Genomic DNA, 18,859 nt, shown 5'->3' with positions numbered 1-18,859 from the left:
ACAGTGGCACGAGAGGGAAGAACGGGTTAGGCACACAAATGGGGAGACTTACAAACACCGGAACAGACAAACATGAAACAGGCGCCAGGCTATGCGCCAGGAGGAGAGCGACCAGTGGGGAGAACACGGGAGCCGCGGGTGCTGCAGCCATTGCGGTGGGCGGTCCCCCTCCTGCCCTCGCTGCGAACCCTCCACTGGGCGCTGCGTGGCTGGCAGACGCGCCTGGTGCAGCGCAGCTGCCGGACGCTCCCGGTGCAGTGCGACGGGCGGACGCGACCGGTGCAGCGCGGCAGGCGGACGCGTCCGGTGCAGCGCGGCTGGTCTCTCCGCTTGGTGGGCCGTAGGGCATTCCCCCTTCTCCTCGCGACCGCCCCCTGAAGCAGGCAGTGTGGTCATTCTCCTCGGTCTCCATTGCCTCACTGCCCTGGCTCCAGCTCATGGGCTGCTCCGGGCTGCCACTCCGGGAGCAGTCCATATCGCTTCCTCCGGAGCGACCGGGGGATGGACCCACCTCCGGAGTCCACCTCCCCTTTACAGTCCTGGCAGAACACTCAGAGGGGGGCGGACTGCCCTCCTCCTCCAAGTCGAGCTCGCTGTCCGTGCACTCTGAGATACCCGAGTGCACGGACGGAGGATGGTCTTCTTCCTCATACTCCTCCTCCTCCCCACCGTAGCCTACGGCAGGTGCGGAGCTCTCCGACGGAGGGTAGTTGTCCTCATCCTCCGCTCCCCCACCGTAGTCCACCGTGGGGGCAGAGCAAACGAACGGAGGGTAGTCCTCTTCACCATCCTCTCCCCCACCGTAGTCCACCGTGGGGGCGGAGCAAACGGACGGAGGGTAGTCGTCCTCACCATCCTCTCCTCCACCATAGTCTACCGTGGGGGCGGAGCAAACGGACGGAGGGTAGTCATCCTCATCCGAGTCCTCCTCCCCAAACTCGCTCTCTGGGGTTGAGGTGGTGGCGCCGACCACCCACGAGCCTACCCTCAGAGGCGAGAGGGTGCGGGAAGGAGGGGGGTGTCGTCTCATCTTCCATGTCCTCACCGCTCCCTCGCGGAGCATCTCCGCCAGCTCGGGGTTGTCGGGCTCGCTGTCTCGAGCTGCAGCCAGCTGGAAGGCACACGCCGGGTCCGTCTTCATCTCCTCGAACGACGGCGTCGCATCATGGCGTGAAGGGGAGGAAGAGAACATTCACACAGAAAAGTGTAAACCTTAGACAACGACGAGCACAGGACACTGCGCGAGCGCACATTAAATAGACAAACCACATTAGCCCCATGTGATTACGAGACGATTCACAGGTGATACACATTATCACGCGACATAGCCTTCACCCCAGAGTTCCACAGATGCAGACAAAACACGTGGACCACGTATACACACGCCCAAAGGGGAGGGGCCGGGGTCCTCAACGTGACAGATACAAATTGATACAATTAGTGCAACTGAAAAACTGATAAATTAGCTGACAAATTATTCAGAATAAGGAACTAAACCAAAATCAGGGGAGACAATAAAACAGACTAGGAACAACAAGACAAGGAAGCAAGGTAAACTGGTAAATGCAGAACACTAGGAACAGGGAAATCTTGCTACTCATGACAAACAATGACCAACAATTCTGAGAACAAAACACTGGGTTAATATAAATGACCGGACAAGGAAATTATGACAATGATGAGGGGATAGAGTTACAAACGGCATTGCAATAACAGGCTGAACTATAAACAACCAAAACAAAGCCGGAACAGGGACAGAGAGGAGGGGCTAAAAGGAACATGAAACCAAGATAGACAGGTGAGACAGAGCCCAGCATGACGGACGATATAAAAACAATTGTCCATACATAAAAACAGGTGAATTAGCTGGTATATCCAAATAAATGAATGAGCACATTGAAAATAATTCTTAGTTATGATTGATGTTCTTGACTTAGTGGCTTACTATGGAGCATAATGAACTTATACGCATAAGTGCTTTGTGTGTTTAGCTACAATTCTCTATTTAAGCAGTGACACCAGTTCTTGCTTATCCCAAATGTTCTGTGACTGTATGCATGGGTCAAAGCTTGTGAAAAACGTATGCTCAAGTATTTTATTTTGTGTAAGCCTAAGTAAATTCTGATTTGGCTATGAAATAGGATTTGACTCAGGAACCTCAATAACGTGTGATCGACCAGCAATTCAGGGCAAACATTTTGTACTGTTAACTTTGCTTAACAGAGTTCACATAGTTGCAGAATGATGCCTGCTAATATTGGTTTGATTGGTGCTCAAGTATGGGTGATTCATCAGTGTAAAAAGCAAAGTGATTTTTATTGAGGACAAGAGAACCACTACCTAGGACAAAAAACAGGGTATCATCATCTATCTTCAAACACACATTGACAGAGTGATGGTGACACTAGAGGTGGGAGGCATGCCAGTCAAAAAGCAAATAAGTGTGAAAACAGCATTAATTTCACCATATATTTTTTCATGTGTCAGAAACTATACTACATCACTACAGCCAATTTTCTGTTGCTTTGTTATAACTGAAAAAAGGAAAGCACCAGTGTTTTGTTTAAAATGCTTGGTTCAAACAAATCAGGCTTTCTTGATTGGTGTCTGAAACTAAATTTTGCACTCTCTTTCCCCCAGGTGACCAATACGATATTTCCTGTTTGGACATACTCTTACCTGGCTTTGCTGATCCCTGTGTTCCTGCTCACTGATTGGCTGCGCTACAAACCAGTGGTTATGTTGCAGTGCGCCGCCCTGTTTGTTACTACAGCTTTTTTGTTGTGGTTACAAGGTGTCAGGGTGATGCAGGCTATGCAGTTTGTGTATGGAGTGGTGACAGCCTCTGAGGTTGCCTACTTTTCCTACATATACAGTGTGGTGGATTTGCAACACTATCTTAAGGCCACGTCATACTGCCGCACAGCTCAACTCCTGGGATACACTGTGGGCTCTGTGCTAGGACAGATTCTGGTCTCATTCAACCTACTGTCCTATTACAACATACTTGTACTCACATTAGTGCTAATCTCTATTGCACTAGTGACCTCAGTTATCCTGCCAATGCCTAAAACCAGTATGTTCTTTCACCACAAAAATCAGCATGATGGGAAGAGAACTAATTTGGATGAAGGTCAAGAGAGCATTGCTAAAAGAAAGGAACCTGAAATACTGAAGGTGGAGACAGATGAAATTTGTACTACTGGAGGTTGTGACATTTCCATTGTACAGGATTTTCCTGAAGCTAAACGGAAAGATTCACAGAAGATTCAGGCAAAGGGACTGAAGAGCTCTGGAGCAGAGTCCAGTCCAGACACACATACAATAGGTGAAGCAAATGTTGCCAGTTTTCAAATGGTTTTATATAACAGTAATAGGCACAGCATAACAATGATTAATTTATTATTATTATTATTATTATTATTGTTATTATTATATACAACAAATTATGAAATTCAAGCTTGTTCAATATAAAATGTTTTTAGTCTGCAATTAAAAACTGTCCATCATTAACTGTGAAAAACAATTTATCACTAGCTGAGTTGCAAAACACACACACACACACACTGAAGATCAAAATTAGAGAACACTTGATTTCTACAGAAATAATGTCATCTACGTTGATCAACATTTGAAGGATTTTTGTAAGGGGTACACTGTATCACTAGAACAGTGTTTTACAAAAGAACCAAAGTATATCAACCTAAAACTAATGCTGCGGGTCTCGGTAGTGAGATCCACCTCGAGGTTTTAAAGCGATAAGCAAACCCAAGAGCCTGTTCACACAAAAACAAAGAACTGAAACCTCCGCCAAAACAACTGGGGGGAAAACCAGGTCAAACTGGACACACAGAATGCTAAATGCAAGAAAAATAAATAACTGCAACAAACGAACTAAGGACGGCCAGGGGAAGTAGCTGGCTCTCTGGCTGTAGCAGTAAGTAACAAAAAATCCTTCCCAAAACAACCAAAAAACCAATAAGAGAAAAGACAGAAAAGGAAAAATTGAGAATGACCAGAGAAAGGTGCAGGAGAGAGAATACTGGAAAGAGCAGGGATAAGAGAATGCCTTCAAACAGAGAAAATCAGAAACAGGAGATAAACATGGTGATGAGACACCAGAGGCAACATGATGCCAACTTGAGAAATCATTGGAACGCCATACGATACCAACTGAGAGAGAGACTAGCTGCACGCTCATATCATGGGCTACAAACAACTCAGTAGTGAGATGCAAGAGGACAGACAAATGCAGGTAGTCACCGCTGATTGCTGATGGGAGCTGGCTCGTGGGCTCCCCCCAGTGGCAGTAGGTGGAACAATGCTGGAGCCATCACTGACAAAAACCTTTATTTTGCATAAATCATGATCATAATTGGAGAACAGCAATGACTGTAGCACAGAGTAAGATTACAACTAAAATTTCTGAAGGTTACAATATTCAGTAATCAGTAGGATGTATACAGGCCTTTGCTTTTGTAAGGGATGCAAAGTGCATGTGAGCACTTTTATTTTGAAACGCGAGTTATCCTTTTGTTTTGAGCCTTGTGGGCACAGGATAGGGCTTTTGGGCGGTCGGTGGGGGCGGGTGAGAGTGGAGAAGACGAGAGAGAGAGAACAAGAGAGAGATAGAGAGAGAGAGAGAGAGAGAGAGAGAGAAATTCAACTTGGGGTTGAGATAGAGAGTTCCTGAGTTAAACTTCCCTGGTGGGGCAGAAAGCCGACGTTGGTTCGCTAGAATCGCCCTTCCGTTAATGGCTAAGGAAAGTTAGTTCGCCAAAGTCGAGCTGGTTTATTTTATGACCGTACGGCCGAGAGGGTTCATACGGTTTCTTTTCGTTCACACCGTGCAGGAGAAGCTTATTAACTCTGCGTAAGAGTGTTTGGTTTTTTATAATTTTTTCTCTTTTAAACAGAGTTGAGTCCGTTACGAGAAGTACTAGAAGGCAGGCTAGTGGCTCACCTATCTTACAGCAAACTTTCCCGTGCCGAGAAGAAGAACGAATACTGAATGCCCTTCCGTTGTCAGTGATGTGGGGGAGGGGAAAGAGTTATAGCGGCGCCATCTTCATTCAGAGAATGAGAATTTGCACAGACTCGCTTCTACGTCCTTCTCCTTATGTTCCTGTCAGAGTGAGGTACCCTGCCATACTGACATACTTCAGTGTCTGCCCCATCACTACAGACTGGTAATTGAACTTCACCTGTCACCCAAACCAAAGACTCAGTTCTTTTCTGTTTATAACTGAGTGTGATATTGTAATGTTGCGCTACTGTGCACTCTGGTGTTAGACCCGGAGTAGAGAGATCGCTGTTGCTTATGTTAATTCTTTGATTTTGCGAACTGAATTTCCCTGTAGCTCAAAGGGGAGGAGCAACGAACGAGCTGTATGTGTATGCTGTGTTACCATATGCGGTTTCTTCTTTACATGTTTTTTTGAAGATGTTTTTTTGTTATTGTTATAAATATTTTGAATTGGGTATTGACTATGTGATTAACTGTCATAATAAGAGAGGGGAAGTTGAAACTGCACAGGGAGAAATAATAGTAAATGAATGTTAATAATAGTAATAGTAAGACAAATAAATAATCTAATGCGTTTTCCCCTTCACCATTGCCTGATTGACCTGTGTACCTGCCTAGGAGTAGGGGCGTCTCTCCTGTTTCGCTAAATCTGAGAAGGGCGGGACAAACACCATAACTAGAGGTGTTTGGCGGATGCCCCACTAAATGCGGAGACGTGAGTGTCGAAGAGTGGATAGCGTCTATGAAGTCAGCCTTCAGGGTAATGAGGGTCCCAGAGGGGGACCAGTCTGAGTTCGCCAAACAATACTTGAATGAGGCTAAACTCACAGTGAGATTCATGCTGAAAGATGAGCCCTCAGTAAAGGAACTATTCGATGCGCTACACCAAATCTATAGTGACAAGGCCCCCATCGGCACGAGACTTAAAGAATTTCATGATGGAAACAGACGTACTTATGCTTATGACTTACAGGGTGTGCTAAAAGAACAGCTCGTGCTGGGCCTGCGAGATGATTTCCTCAGATGGCAGATGAGGAGAAGACTTGAAGATGAAGCCTAGCTAACCTTCACTGAATTAATGCAAGCTGCCATAACGTGGTCCGAGGAAGAAGAGGTCTATGGCATGGGTGGAACAAGGAACACCCTGCGTACGAAAGGCGTGGTGAATGCCACCGCAGGGGCAGAGAGCCCTACGTCCCTATCAATGGAGATGTTGCACGAGGCGATTCAGAAAGTAGCTGCCTGTCAGGAAGAGCTCTTCCAGATTGTTCATAGTAATGAGAGGGTAAGGTCTTCATTCAACGAGAACAGATCCAGGAACAGGTCCATGAGAGATGAAGAAGGGAGATATGTCTGTTATACATGCGGGAAGCCCGGAAACACTAGAAGACGCTGCCCCCTGAACAGAGACAACAAGCCTGGGGACCTACCCACTAAGCGAGTGGCAAAAACAGGGGACACGACGGAGAGCGCTTCAGCTATGGTAGCGTCAGAATGTCCGGGTCCCTCTGATTAGAAGCCACGCTGCTGAATGGGCCATGACTGGAGTCTTCAGCGAAAGCACGTTTGGGGACTGTCTAAAGGTGGAGGAGAAGATTGGAGGCAATAAAACTAAGTGTCTCCTGGACATTGGGTCAGAAGTGACTACCATAAGCGAGTCACATTTCAGGGGGAACTTTAGCTGGCTTACTCTCTCCATATCAAGGCTTTATAGCAGAGTCACATCCTAGCAGAGGAGGACAATAGTGGGCAGTTGCCAGTTCCTATTCAAACAAACCTGGAAGGGCTGACCCTACCCCAACTGCAGAAGCTCAACAGTCTGTTGGCAGATTATAGAGACAATCTTCTCGAAGAGCGATAGCGATGTTGGATACACTATTTTTGTCACTCATAGTATCCCCACGGGAGATGCTCCCCCTATTAAACAAAGGCATCGCCGGGTCCCACCTCCGATATTCCAGGAGTTTAAGAGACATGTACAAGATCTTGTGTCTCAAGGAATCCTCAGGGAAAGCCGCAGCCCATGGGCATCTCCAGCAGTGGTCGTCATCAAGAAAGATGGCAGTGTACGGTTTTGCTGTGACTACCGAAGGCTAAACCTAAACATTTCAACGCTTGATGGGTATAGTGCGCAGTGATTTAACTTTTGATATCCTGCTAATCTACCTCGACGACATCATTGTCTTCTCCCAAGACTTCGACAGCCACTGTGAGAGGCTCGAACTCGTATTTAGCCGACTGAGACAACATGGCCTTAAACTAAAGACGAGTAAGTACTTTCTCCTGAGGCAGGAGGTAAACCTGCAACCTGATCTCCTCCCAGGGCATTCGGGTAGACAAAGAGAAAGTTCAGGCCTTAGAGTCATGACCTGCTCCAAAGACTGTCAAGGAGGTGAGACAAGTTCTTGGCTTTATGGACTACTACCAGAGGTTGGTCGCTGGATTCGCCCAGATTGCTTCACGCCCTGGTTGGGAAGGGAAATAAAGGGAGAGCAGGCGAGGTATTCAGGTGGAGTGATGAGTGCCAGACGGCATTCAAGAAACTCAAACGCTCCTTGATGCAGCCACCTATCCTCTCCTATCCTGATTTCAAACTGCCCTTTATACTTACCACAGATGGAAGCCTGCTGGGTCTCGGAGCAGTGCTGAGCCAGAAACAGGGGGGAGTAGAATGCGTGATTGCGTATGCAAGCAGAGGGTTGCGAGGTTCTGAGCGGAATGACAAGAACTACAGTGCGTTCAAACTAGAGTTGCTTGCACTCAAATGGGCAATGACTGAGAAAATCAAAGAGTATCTGTTATACTCCACATTCACCGTGGTCACTGACCACAATCCTCTGAGATATCTGGAGACAGCTAACCTGGGCGCAACTGAACAGCGGTGGGTGGCACAGCTATCTGAGTATAACTTTGAGGTCTGCTACAAGCCAGGTCGACAAAATACTAATGCTGATGTTTTGTTGAGAATTCCCAGTAAAGAAGAGCCAGAAGAGGAAGATGCAGGAAAGGATGTCATCCCTCTGAATGCTGAAGAAGTGCATGCCTGTTTCTGGCTGGCTGCAGAGGAAAGGCAGAGTTAACCAAGTACGGCAGTAGCCCTACAGACCTCCGTGAAGAACAGGACAGTTGGATACAGTTGGAGCGAAATCCAAGAGCTACAGCAGCGTGATCCTAAGGTGGAGCCACTCTACCGTGCGGTGAGGAACAACAGGAGACCAACCCCAGCAGAGCAACGGGTTATGTGTCAAAGTCTAGGAAAACTTGCCAAACAGTTTGAGTACCTCAAGCTACAGAGAGGAGTGTTGTTCAGGGCGATTCGTGACCCCTGGGATGGTGAAGAGATCGATCAGTCAGTGGTTCCTGAGGCATTACAGCATCAAGCCAGCATGAACATGGGAGTCACTTCGGAGAGAGAAGCACTCTGGGGCTCATAAAGCGAAGTTACTATTGGCCCACTATGGTAGAAGACATCCAGAACTGGGTAAAGGGGTGCAAGAGATGTACTCTAACCAAGGATGTGTTTCCCAGTATCAGAGCTCCCATGACTTGTACTAACGTATCAGCACCACTAGAGGTACTCGCCATGGACTACACGTTGCTGGAAAGATTGTCAGGAGGATACAAGAATGTGCTCGTCCTGACCGATATGTTCACTAGGTATACTGCTGCATTCCCAACCAAGAATCAGACCGCGCACACAACAACCAAAGCCCTGGTCCAACACTGGTTTGTTCACTATGGATGCCCAGCCCGCCTGCACTCCGATCAGGGACGATGCTTCGAAGCCAGTGTTATCAGAGAGCTATGCAAGATCTACAACATAGGAAAGAGCTGCACAAGTCCTTATCACCCCCAGGGTAACTCACAGTGTGAAAGGTTCAATAGGACGATGCATGACATGTTAAGGACACTGCCCCCAGAAAAGAAAAAGAACTGGAAGGAGTATCTACCAGAATTGGTTATGGCCTACAATAACCGCACCCATTCATTCACTGGGTATTCACCATTTTATCTGATGTTCGGGAGAGATTCCAGACTGCCCATGGATGTGCTAGGAGAGAAAGACCTGGAGAATGATGAAATTGACAACCTAGATGATTGGGTGAAAGGTCACCATGAGAGGTTGAGGACTGCTGTGGAAATAGCTGGCGCAACTGCGCAGGGAGCCTCCGAGCAGAGAAAAAGGGCATATGACCATAGGTCTTGGGGAGCACTGGTCAGACCTGGTGACCATGTACTGTTACGTAATCACACACAGCGGGGTAGGAATAAGATACAAGATAAGTGGGAACCCCTACCTTATATTGTGGTGAAATAGAACCATGCTGATGTACCAGTTTACACCATCTGTCCAGAGAGGGGGGTCCTTGTAAAGTTGTCCATTGAGAGCAGCTCAGACATTGCACTTTCCAAACAGAGCCACGACTTAGTACATCTAGGCAGAGGGCTAGGGAGGATACTGACATGGAGTCCTTTGACCTTATCTGTATCCCAGCTGCTACATTCACACTCAACCCAGATCATACCAGGGGGCATAATGATATAGGGGAGACAGACCTGGTTGTTCAAGAGCTGGGGGAAGAGACAAGGGGTAACTGAGTAGTTGAAGAGTCTGATTTTACAGGGGGATCAGGCACAGAGAGTGAGGGTGAAAGTATCCCTGGGCCTAGGCATTCTCAAAGGCAAAACAAGTGTACTCTCCCTGATAGGTATAGGAATTATTATATGCTGAAGTGATATACTGGTTCTGAAGATATTTGAATGTAATTCCATGTACATAAGTTTTGCAACAAATATTGTCATCACCATGTTTTACGGTGTGAAGTGTATTCACCTGTTCTCTTATGTTTTTGTTTCAGGGGTCAGATCTACTGGAGGATGTGTTATGGCAGGGTTTAGCAAGGGGGAATGTAAGGGATGCAAAGTGCATGTGAGAACTTTTATTTTAAAACAAGAGTGATCCTTTTGTTTTGAGCCTTGTGGGCACGGGATGGGGCTTTTGGGCGGTCGCTGGGGGTGGGGCGAGAGCGCAGAAGACAAGAGAGAGAGTGAAATTCAATTCAGGGTTGAGATAGAGAGTTCCTGAGCAAAACTCCCCTGGTGGGGCAGAAAGCCGTTGGTTCGCCAGAATCGCCCTTCCGTTAATGGCCAAGGAAAGCTAGTTTGCCAAAGTCAAGCTGCTTTATTTTATGAAGACAGAGTCTGACCATACGGCCAAGAGGGTTCATACAGTTTATTTTCGTTCACACTGCGCAGGAGAAGCTTAATAACCCATCTGTGCAGTCAGAACACACACACACTAGTGATTACTAGGGGGCTGTGGCTCACACGTGCCCAGAGCGGTGGGCAGCCCTAGCCCAGCGCCTGGGGAGCAGTTGGGGTTAGGTGTATTGCTCAGGGGCACCTCAGTCATGGCCTTAGGTCTGGGAATCGAACCCACGACCCTCTGGTCACAAGACCAGTTCACTAACCGCCAGGCCATGCCCCTAATACAATTATATCTGGCCTGTAAGATAATTTTGGTAAATACCTTTATTTGCTTGCTCACTTCATTGCACTTCAAACAATTGCAATGTTCATCCCTTTATGACCACAGTGTACCCAATGTACCCAATGTACCCAGCTGCTAAATCTACAGCAAATGCATGATGCTATCATGTCAATATAGACCAGACTCTTTGAGGAATGTTTCTAGTACCATGTTGAATGTATGCCATGAAGGATTAAAGCAGTTCTGAAGGCAAAAGGGGGTATTGTCACGTAGGGCTACGCCCCCCTCTCCTTGCTGTCACTCCGGTGTCTCTGTTCCCCGTGTCTGTGCTATTCCTTGCCAGTTTATCCTGCCTTGCTTGTCTGTTGCCCTGGTTTCCCTCTGTCTGCCACGCCTGTGTCGTTATCGTCCTCAGCTGTGTCTTGTTAGTCCATGTACTTATAGTCCCTGTGTTTCCCTAGCCCTTTGTCGGTTATTCGTTCTCTCGTGCTGTTGTGCATTCATGTGCCTTGTTACTTCAGTTCCCGGTATTTATAATCTGTTTTTTTATTCTCTGTTCTGTGTTAACCTGCCTGATTTTGTTATCGGTCTGTGTCGTCATGCCCTTTTATCTGTCTCATCTGGATGGCTCACCTGTTATGACCCCTGCCTGTGACTACGACCTAGATTATGGAATGCCCTGTAATAAATCTCGCTCTTCTCAGCGTTTGTGTCCGCCTCCATGTTCTGCATCGTGCAGATCATTACAGCTATATTTTATATACTTAAAAGATATAAGGATAAAAGGATATTAAAGGATATTTTACACACTTAAACCCCTACAGGGCGGCATGGTGGCATGGTGGTTAGCACTGTCGCCTCACAGCAAGGTGGTCTGGGTTTGATTTTTGGGCCGGGGTGCTCTGTGTGGAGTTTGTATCTTCTCCCTGTGCCTGCGTGGGTTTCTTCCGGGTACTCTGGTTTCCACCCACGGTCCAAGACATGTGTGTTAGGTTGATTGATCAGTCTAAAATTGCCCCTAGGTGTGTGTGTGTATTGGCCATGCGGTGGACTGGCAACCTGCCCATGGTGTACCCTGCCTTTGCCCGGAGATGCTGGGATTGGCTCCAGCCCCCCTGTGACCCTGACTAGTGGGATTAAGCGGTTCAGATAATGGATGGATGGATAAACCCCTACAAGAGTATTTCTAATTCACTCAGTTGATGAATAAAAAAAGAAAATTAAATTGATTATTATCTCCAGAAGATGACATTCACTTTATACCGTTCAATGTTTGAGCACAATCCAGGCTAATAGCTGCCTTCATATTAAAAGACTGCTGGCATTCTTACCAGAACATGATCAAAATCTGTGCTTGTAGAGCTACTTTGTGACATGTGTCAAATATTATCTTGGCAAATCATAACCCACATGTGTTATTCAAAACCATTGACTCTGTTCTTAAATGTCCCTCAGTCTGTTAGCTTTCCGTCTGGAACCATCCCCGCTATTGTGTAATGACTTTCTCCACTTTTTTATTGATATGATTAATACTGTAAGAGCTCGAATTACAGTTGGGGATGATATTATTAGCACCCTTAGAAAATAGTCCTTGTTTTCGAAGTATTTTCCAAGTGATATTAACCAGAGCAAAATAAACTGAACACAGCTTTTTTAGATATCGTAGTTTTGTTTTGGATGCTTACACTATTTTATATTCCATTCAGAAATGAAGATATTACACAAAACACAAAAATTATTAGCCCCCCACATCCTAATAGTCAATTGTGTATCCTTTTTGCTGGGTTATGTTGAGGGCTGACCACATTCCCACCACTTCAGCCCAGCGTGTTCGTTCGATTGTAGGAGAAAACAGGAGCCACCAGCCAAATTGTTGCAATGCTATCAAAAGGCTCTATTAAAATCAGAGATATATCTCGGGAGAATCTCAGAGACACCAACACTACCTGTTCATCAGAGAATTCTCAAAAAGTATGATTAGACGCAGTCATTATATACTGTTTTCTCCACCCCTCCGCTCACCGCTCTTCTATACCTTACATGGTAATGTTATTCAAGCATACCACACTTCTCCTTCTTTTCTGCAAACCCAACACTTTTCCCTGATAGACTTATTCCCTGATAGACTTGTCTATGGAGTGATGGGTCGGCAAGAGGCAACCATACATGAAGATGCTGTAAATTCATATTTTCCCCAACGTCGGCATGATCAGGCCTACACCTTCTGCTTTTTCAATCTCACTCTACAGTGTGGTTTCGCAACATCCCCTTCCAGAGTTCACAACTTGGACACATCCTAAAACAGTTGTTACATTTTAGTCCTATATTAAACAGAGATTACATTTTACTTCTATATCAAACAGTGGTTACATTTCACTTCTATATTATGTTAAAAGAATAAACAAAGCATGTGCTATTGCTAAGCAAAAAACCCAAAATCACAACAGACCCTCTCTTGATCTCTGAGAAAACAGAGATCACCCAACACTCTGCAATGTTATCATTTCATTCTCTGAATCCCCATAATACAACAGTGACATCATACCAGACTGTCCCTGCGGTTCCCTCTTTTCAATCATAGTAGTAATAAAGTGTTCCGCTAAGCTTCTTATGCATGGAATACAACAACATCCACATGTGATTATTATACCCAAAAACACAGCAATTGAGGTGAGAGCCGACATGATCAGAGCCTTGTATTTTCCAAACTGTTTCTCCAGCCACCCTGTTATCGGGATGTCCGTGCCCGACGCCTCCTGCATTTCCCTTGACAGTGATTTGAGCCCTTCGAGTGCCTTAGTGACCGATCCGTCTGGTGCTGTGTTGTTTGGAATGAAAGTGCAACAAGATTCACCAAACATCACACACACTCCTCCCTTTTCCGCTAACAGCATGTCCAAAGCCATGCGATTCTGGACAGCCATCAGTGAGGTAGCTGCTAGTTGATCTCTCAGCCCCTCTACGGCATCTCTGGTTAGGTTTGCTAAGCGCATCACATTATAATGCACAAAGTTGATCCTGTCTACGTTTTTGTTAGGAGTAATTGGGAAAAGTGCTGATATGACTGGGAAACTCTCGAATCCCACCGCGATTTGATTAGCTAATTTGTACTCTTCCGGAACCCCCCTGGGTATCCCTATGGCATCGATATACGCGGGTGTATTTTTTGTTAGGTCCAACTGGTCTTGAACGTCTCGCCTCCTCCTGCCGTGTGGTATTGAGTTTGTGTGCCTGTGACCTATCAAAGTGATAGGTGCTCCTATCCTCACCATAGCACACAACCCTTTGGCTTTTGTAGGCATTCTTACATGCAGATTTCTTGACGCCCATGAACCCACTGTCTGGCTGCTATCGTTAACCACCCTTTTACACCTGTCAGTTTCTAAATACCCCAGCTTCTGAGCTGTTTGGGCGGAGGAATCTCGAACGAAGCATGTAAAGTTTCCTCCCTTAGGTTGAACGAAAGCGCCTGTTCTGGTGTCATTTTGTATTACTGGAAAGATGTTTCCTAAAGTAGTACAGTTACCCTTCATGTTCCCTTTATTGAGACTGATCATGCAGTTGTAGCCTATGAGGTCTTCCTCTGGAAACAGTGGAGCTGGCAGAATCATTAATTTTGGTCGAGCCATCGCGCAAGCTACACAATTCTCCATTCCGGTTTCAGCCGCCTGACCCGCCATCCATCTTATCCATGTGTTATCGCCTGAGAAGCTAGTACTTAATTCTAAGATCTGTTGCGGAGACCATTTAGTGTAATCGGACCCGCGAAGGCCTTTTGACTCGGGTTCTGTTACGTTTGCGAGGAGTGGTCCCGGTGTTGGGCTTGCTGGCTGTGCTCTGACTTATTTTATTTTTATTTTGATCAACCCTAAGGAGTCTATCCCAGACTGATGGACCCCTAGGACTAGATATATCGAATGCGACCAGAGTAGCTTGTGCTCTAATACCGATGGAGACACGTCCTAGTTTATTGACAATGTGACCGGATTCTTGGTGGGATGTGCATCTCTCTGGAACGACGCAGCTGCCCACCACCTCCGAGCGGCCCGCATGGTTTCTCCTAACGGTTGAGGAACCCACCTGCTGCTCAACGCCACCTGCTCCCAACTAGGACACCAGGAGAAGTCGGCCGATCCCTCTCTAAAGCACCGATTATCTAGATATGGACTCCAGTACAGGTACACGTCCAAACCCCTGTATGCCGCGTCTTCCCCCTGACAGTCGATGACAACGCAGACATCAAATGTCCATGCAGTGGGCTCTCTAAGAACGTATTCTAATTCTATTCCCCCATATTTGTCGATGCAGCTGCCTTTAACGCTTCTTTTTGCTCTCGTGTTGTTAAGGTCCTGCGGTTTAAGTGTCAGCAGCAGGAATATCACTACGGCTACAACTGATACTGCGGGCGCAACATATCTTATCCATTTAGGTCCCCACCATACGTCGGTCCTCGGCCCCGGATGCCCAAACAATCGCGGTAGACCCATCATTTTAGTTATCTAATTATATTTAAATTAATTCGCTTATTCTTCCTTTTTAATTTTTATCTACTCTTAATTTTAATCAATTTTTTATTTACTCATTTATTTCGGGGTGATCAATAGCCTTCTTGACACCTTCGTGCTTGAAGGGCGGGTATACCTGATCAGCCCTTCTCCCAAGCCTGGTGAGCTATTTCGATCACCCTCCTTTATCTAATTTACATTAAAGTCTAAGGTCCCCGCTGCGTATCTCCTGTTACCGGCTTCGTCGCGGGCGAATCTGATCCTAACCCCAAAGCCCCCTAAACTTGGCTCTCCTTCTGGTGTTTCGGCGGGATAAAAGATCGAGACCCAATCTACTCCTGGGATGCTGGGTATGGGGTCTACCCTCAGAACCTTGCACCCTGGATATACAACGGACGTGGTTATCAGCGTGCCTGCCTGTGTATGTGATACCGGAACCGCCGGCCCTGTCAACGAGACTCGCACTGGAGGGTCGAAATCAAAGGTGGCTTCTAGTGGCGGCACACCTGCAGGGATGATCTTCCACTCTACCTCACTCATTCAGATCACCGTCTCTTTACCTTCGGTTTTACTTCTGTCCTTTGCCTTTTATTTAATGTGGTACTAGTTTACGCCACTAGATGGTGCTGGAGACCCTCTTACCTTTTAAATGACAAGCAAGGGTGTCTGGATCATGTATGCTCTCAACCTCGTGCTCCTAGACTCCTTCTACTCTTGTCACAAACACAGTATGATTATAATGCAATAAAAACACAATGTAATACAATTCAGTAAGACACAGGGGCAGTCCCCTGTTATGTGGTTACACTGGCGTACGCTCTCCTGGGCATCGCCGAAAGGAGTTTAACATCTCATAGTTGGTTATAGCCCACACTGATGTTATCAGAATATTATAGACAACAATGCCGACAACCCAGAGGGCTTTTGCAGAAAGAATGCAGTGGGTCCACGAAGTGTGTTGCGTTTCTTCTTCGGCAAACTCAGCTTCCATTCCTCTCCCGCGTTGGGGGCTGGTTAACCTTTGACCCGACGTGCCCCGAGAGCCTCACGCAGGGTATTATTGTGACCCCTGGTCATGAGCTTGTGTCTCGGCGTCCTCCACAGGCGGCTCCGATGCCCGGCACTGGCTGAGGTGGTACCACGTCTCTCCCTTGCCCTTCAGTCGGACAGCGAGCGCTGTCCTCTCGATGACCTCGAACGGTCCGGTCCACCTGGGCTCCACCCACTTCCTTTTGATGATCTTCAGCCGCTCGGTCTTACCGTCGCCTCGTCAGGCAAATGGGAGGGTTGCCACTCCCCAGGAAACAAAGACCTGTTAAGCCGGTAGGGACTTCAAATCAAAAACAAAACAAAATTCAATTTGGCATCAACCAAACATCATTAGTTCATCACAATTTGGTATTTATGCAAATGTGCAGAATTTTTGTTGTAACAGGTATTCTGCTTACCTTGTTTTATGCCGGCATGGATGAACCAAAGGTTTTTAGACGACGGGCACCTGAATTCCCCTCCAAGAACGTCAGGGTCACCAATTGTTGAGGGCTGACCACGTTCCCACCACTTCAGCCCAGCGTGTTCGTTCGATTGTAGGAGAAAACAGGAGTCACCACCCAAATTGTTGCAATGCCAGCAAAAGGCTTTATTAAAATCAGAGATATATCTCGGGAGAATCTCAGAGACACCAACACTACCTGTGCATCAGAGAATTCTCAAAAAGTATGATTAGACGCAGTCATTATATACTGTTTTCTCCACCCCTCTGCTCAACGCTCTTCTATACCTTACATGGTAATGTTATTCAAGCATACCACACTTCTCCTTCTTTTCTGCAACCCCAACACTTTTCCCTGATAGACTTATGGTCATTGTCTATGGACTGATGGGTCGGCAAGAGGCCACCATACATGAAGATGCTGTAAATTCATATTTTCCCCAACGTCAGCATGATCAGGCCTACACCTTCTGCTTTTTCAATCTCACTCTACAGTGTGGTTTCGCAACATCCCCTTCCAGAGTTCACAACTTGGACACACCCTAAAACAGTTGTTACATTTTAGTCCTATATTAAACAGAGATTACATTTTACTTTTATATCAAACAGTGGTTACATTTCACTTCTATATTATGTTAAAAGAATAAACAAAGCATGTGCTATTGCTAAGCAAAAAACCCAAAATCACAACAGTTACTACCTGCAGATGTTTGTTGTAGTTTACAACAAGTCTCTCACACTTCGTTTGAGGAATCCTGGCCCATTCTTCTCTCAAGTCCCTCTAGAATCGATGGTTGTCTGGCATGGACATTTTTCTTTAGGTCACCCCATAGATTTTCTATTGGATTTAAGTCAGGGCTTTGTGCAGGCCATTCACTGACATTCACCTTGGTTGTCTGAAGATAGTTCTTCACCAAGAGGGATGTGTGTTTAGGATTATTGTCATGTTGAAAAATGAAATGAGGTCTCCGACCCAGTTTCACAGATGACTGCTTAAGGTTCTCTTTCAAAATAGCCACATATTTTTCTTTATTCATGATTCCATCCACCTTGTCAAGATTTCCAGTTTCAGATGCACTGAAGCATCCCCACAGCATAATACTGTGGGGATGGTGTCAAAGGATGGTGTCCTTTATTTCTCCAAACGTAAACAGTGTCCCTGTGGCCAAAGAGCTCTAGTTTAGTTTCATCAGACTATAAGACACGCTTCCAGTTTGAATAATCTTTCTCCAGGTTGTCCTGAGCATACTTAAGTCTGGTTTGAAGGTGCCTCTTCTTCAAAAGTGGAGTTTTTTCTTAGTCTGCACCCTTGCAGGTCATTCCTGTGCAGAGGTCTAGTGATGGTCTTCTTAGAGACTATGATTCCTGATGTGGCCAAGTCATTTGCCTGTGCCTTGGAAGATAATCTGGGGTCTCTAGACACATTTCTCACTAGTTTTCTTTCCAGTCTCTCTGAAATCTTTCTTTTTCTATCTTTGCCAGGCTTGTTCTGCACCGTGTTGCTGTCTTTGAATCTCTGAATGATGCCTCTCACTCCAGTTCCTGACACTTGGAAACACTTGGATATCTTTGTATATTCCTCTCCTGCTTTGTGTGCATCAATATTTCTTTTTCTTGGGTCCAAACTGATTTCCTTTGTTTTTGGCATGTTGCTTCCTCAACTGCCAGGTCCATAATGAGGTTTTATACCATGTTTTAACTTAAATGAGTTTATTAACTTAATTGAGTGCAATCATCTGTTTCACCTGATCACCTTTATGCACATCACCTGTGAAGGTAAAGCACAGCACTGCACATAAGTGGCTTGTGTGATGACTTAATAAATGGTAATTTTTTTTCAAAGGGGCTAATAATAATGTCCCTGGTCATTTTAGCTTATGCTTACATAATAATGTTTTGGTGCACAAATATGAATATTTTGGTCCTTCTAATGAAAAATTGTATGTTCAAAAATGCTCTGTTAGAACTGCCTTGCTCTAATCTTGCCCGAATCTTGAAGAAACTTAAAATTTCATAGGGGGGCTAATAATATCGATCTCAACTGTACAGATCCTGCCTCTGACCCCTCTGATTCTGCCCCTTGTCTGGCTGTGTTTGGCAGGTTTGAGCCTGTGTCGCTCTTGGGGGATGTAGTGGGCCATATAAAGCCCTCAGGTTCACCCAGTGATGCTCACTTGTTCAAATAATGCTATAGGTTCTGGCCATGATTAACAGTAGTCTATCCTGGTGGTGTTCCTGAGTTTTAAACAGGGCCGGAGTGGGCCACTTTTTCAGCCCGGGAATTTCATGCGCAAATCCGGCCCAAAATTATTTTTCCATCCCAATCGGCCCAAACTAGAGATCGA

General features: G+C 46.0%; 1 protein-coding gene across 2 annotated transcripts in view; it reads left to right on the top strand.

Moving 5' to 3' along the window:
• slc19a3a (solute carrier family 19 member 3a) overlaps window positions 1–18,859 on the top strand; it is a 35,282-nt gene that overhangs the window by 5,138 nt on the left and 11,285 nt on the right. Inside the window, exon 2 of one of the 2 annotated variants that reach the window (XM_076977253.1) lies at window positions 3,232–3,328. In XM_076977253.1, coding sequence (XP_076833368.1) covers window positions 3,232–3,328 — 97 coding nt within the window. Of the gene's footprint in view, window positions 1–2,640; window positions 3,329–18,859 lie in introns of both variants that reach the window. The other variant, XM_076977252.1, reaches the window with a different exon arrangement.

This window comes from Brachyhypopomus gauderio, chromosome 16, assembly GCF_052324685.1.
Source record: "Brachyhypopomus gauderio isolate BG-103 chromosome 16, BGAUD_0.2, whole genome shotgun sequence".
In the NCBI taxonomy this organism is placed as follows: Eukaryota; Metazoa; Chordata; class Actinopteri; order Gymnotiformes; family Hypopomidae; genus Brachyhypopomus; species Brachyhypopomus gauderio.
The sequence above is the reverse complement of the archived record's forward strand: the minus strand, read 5'-3'. Positions and strand labels throughout refer to the sequence as shown.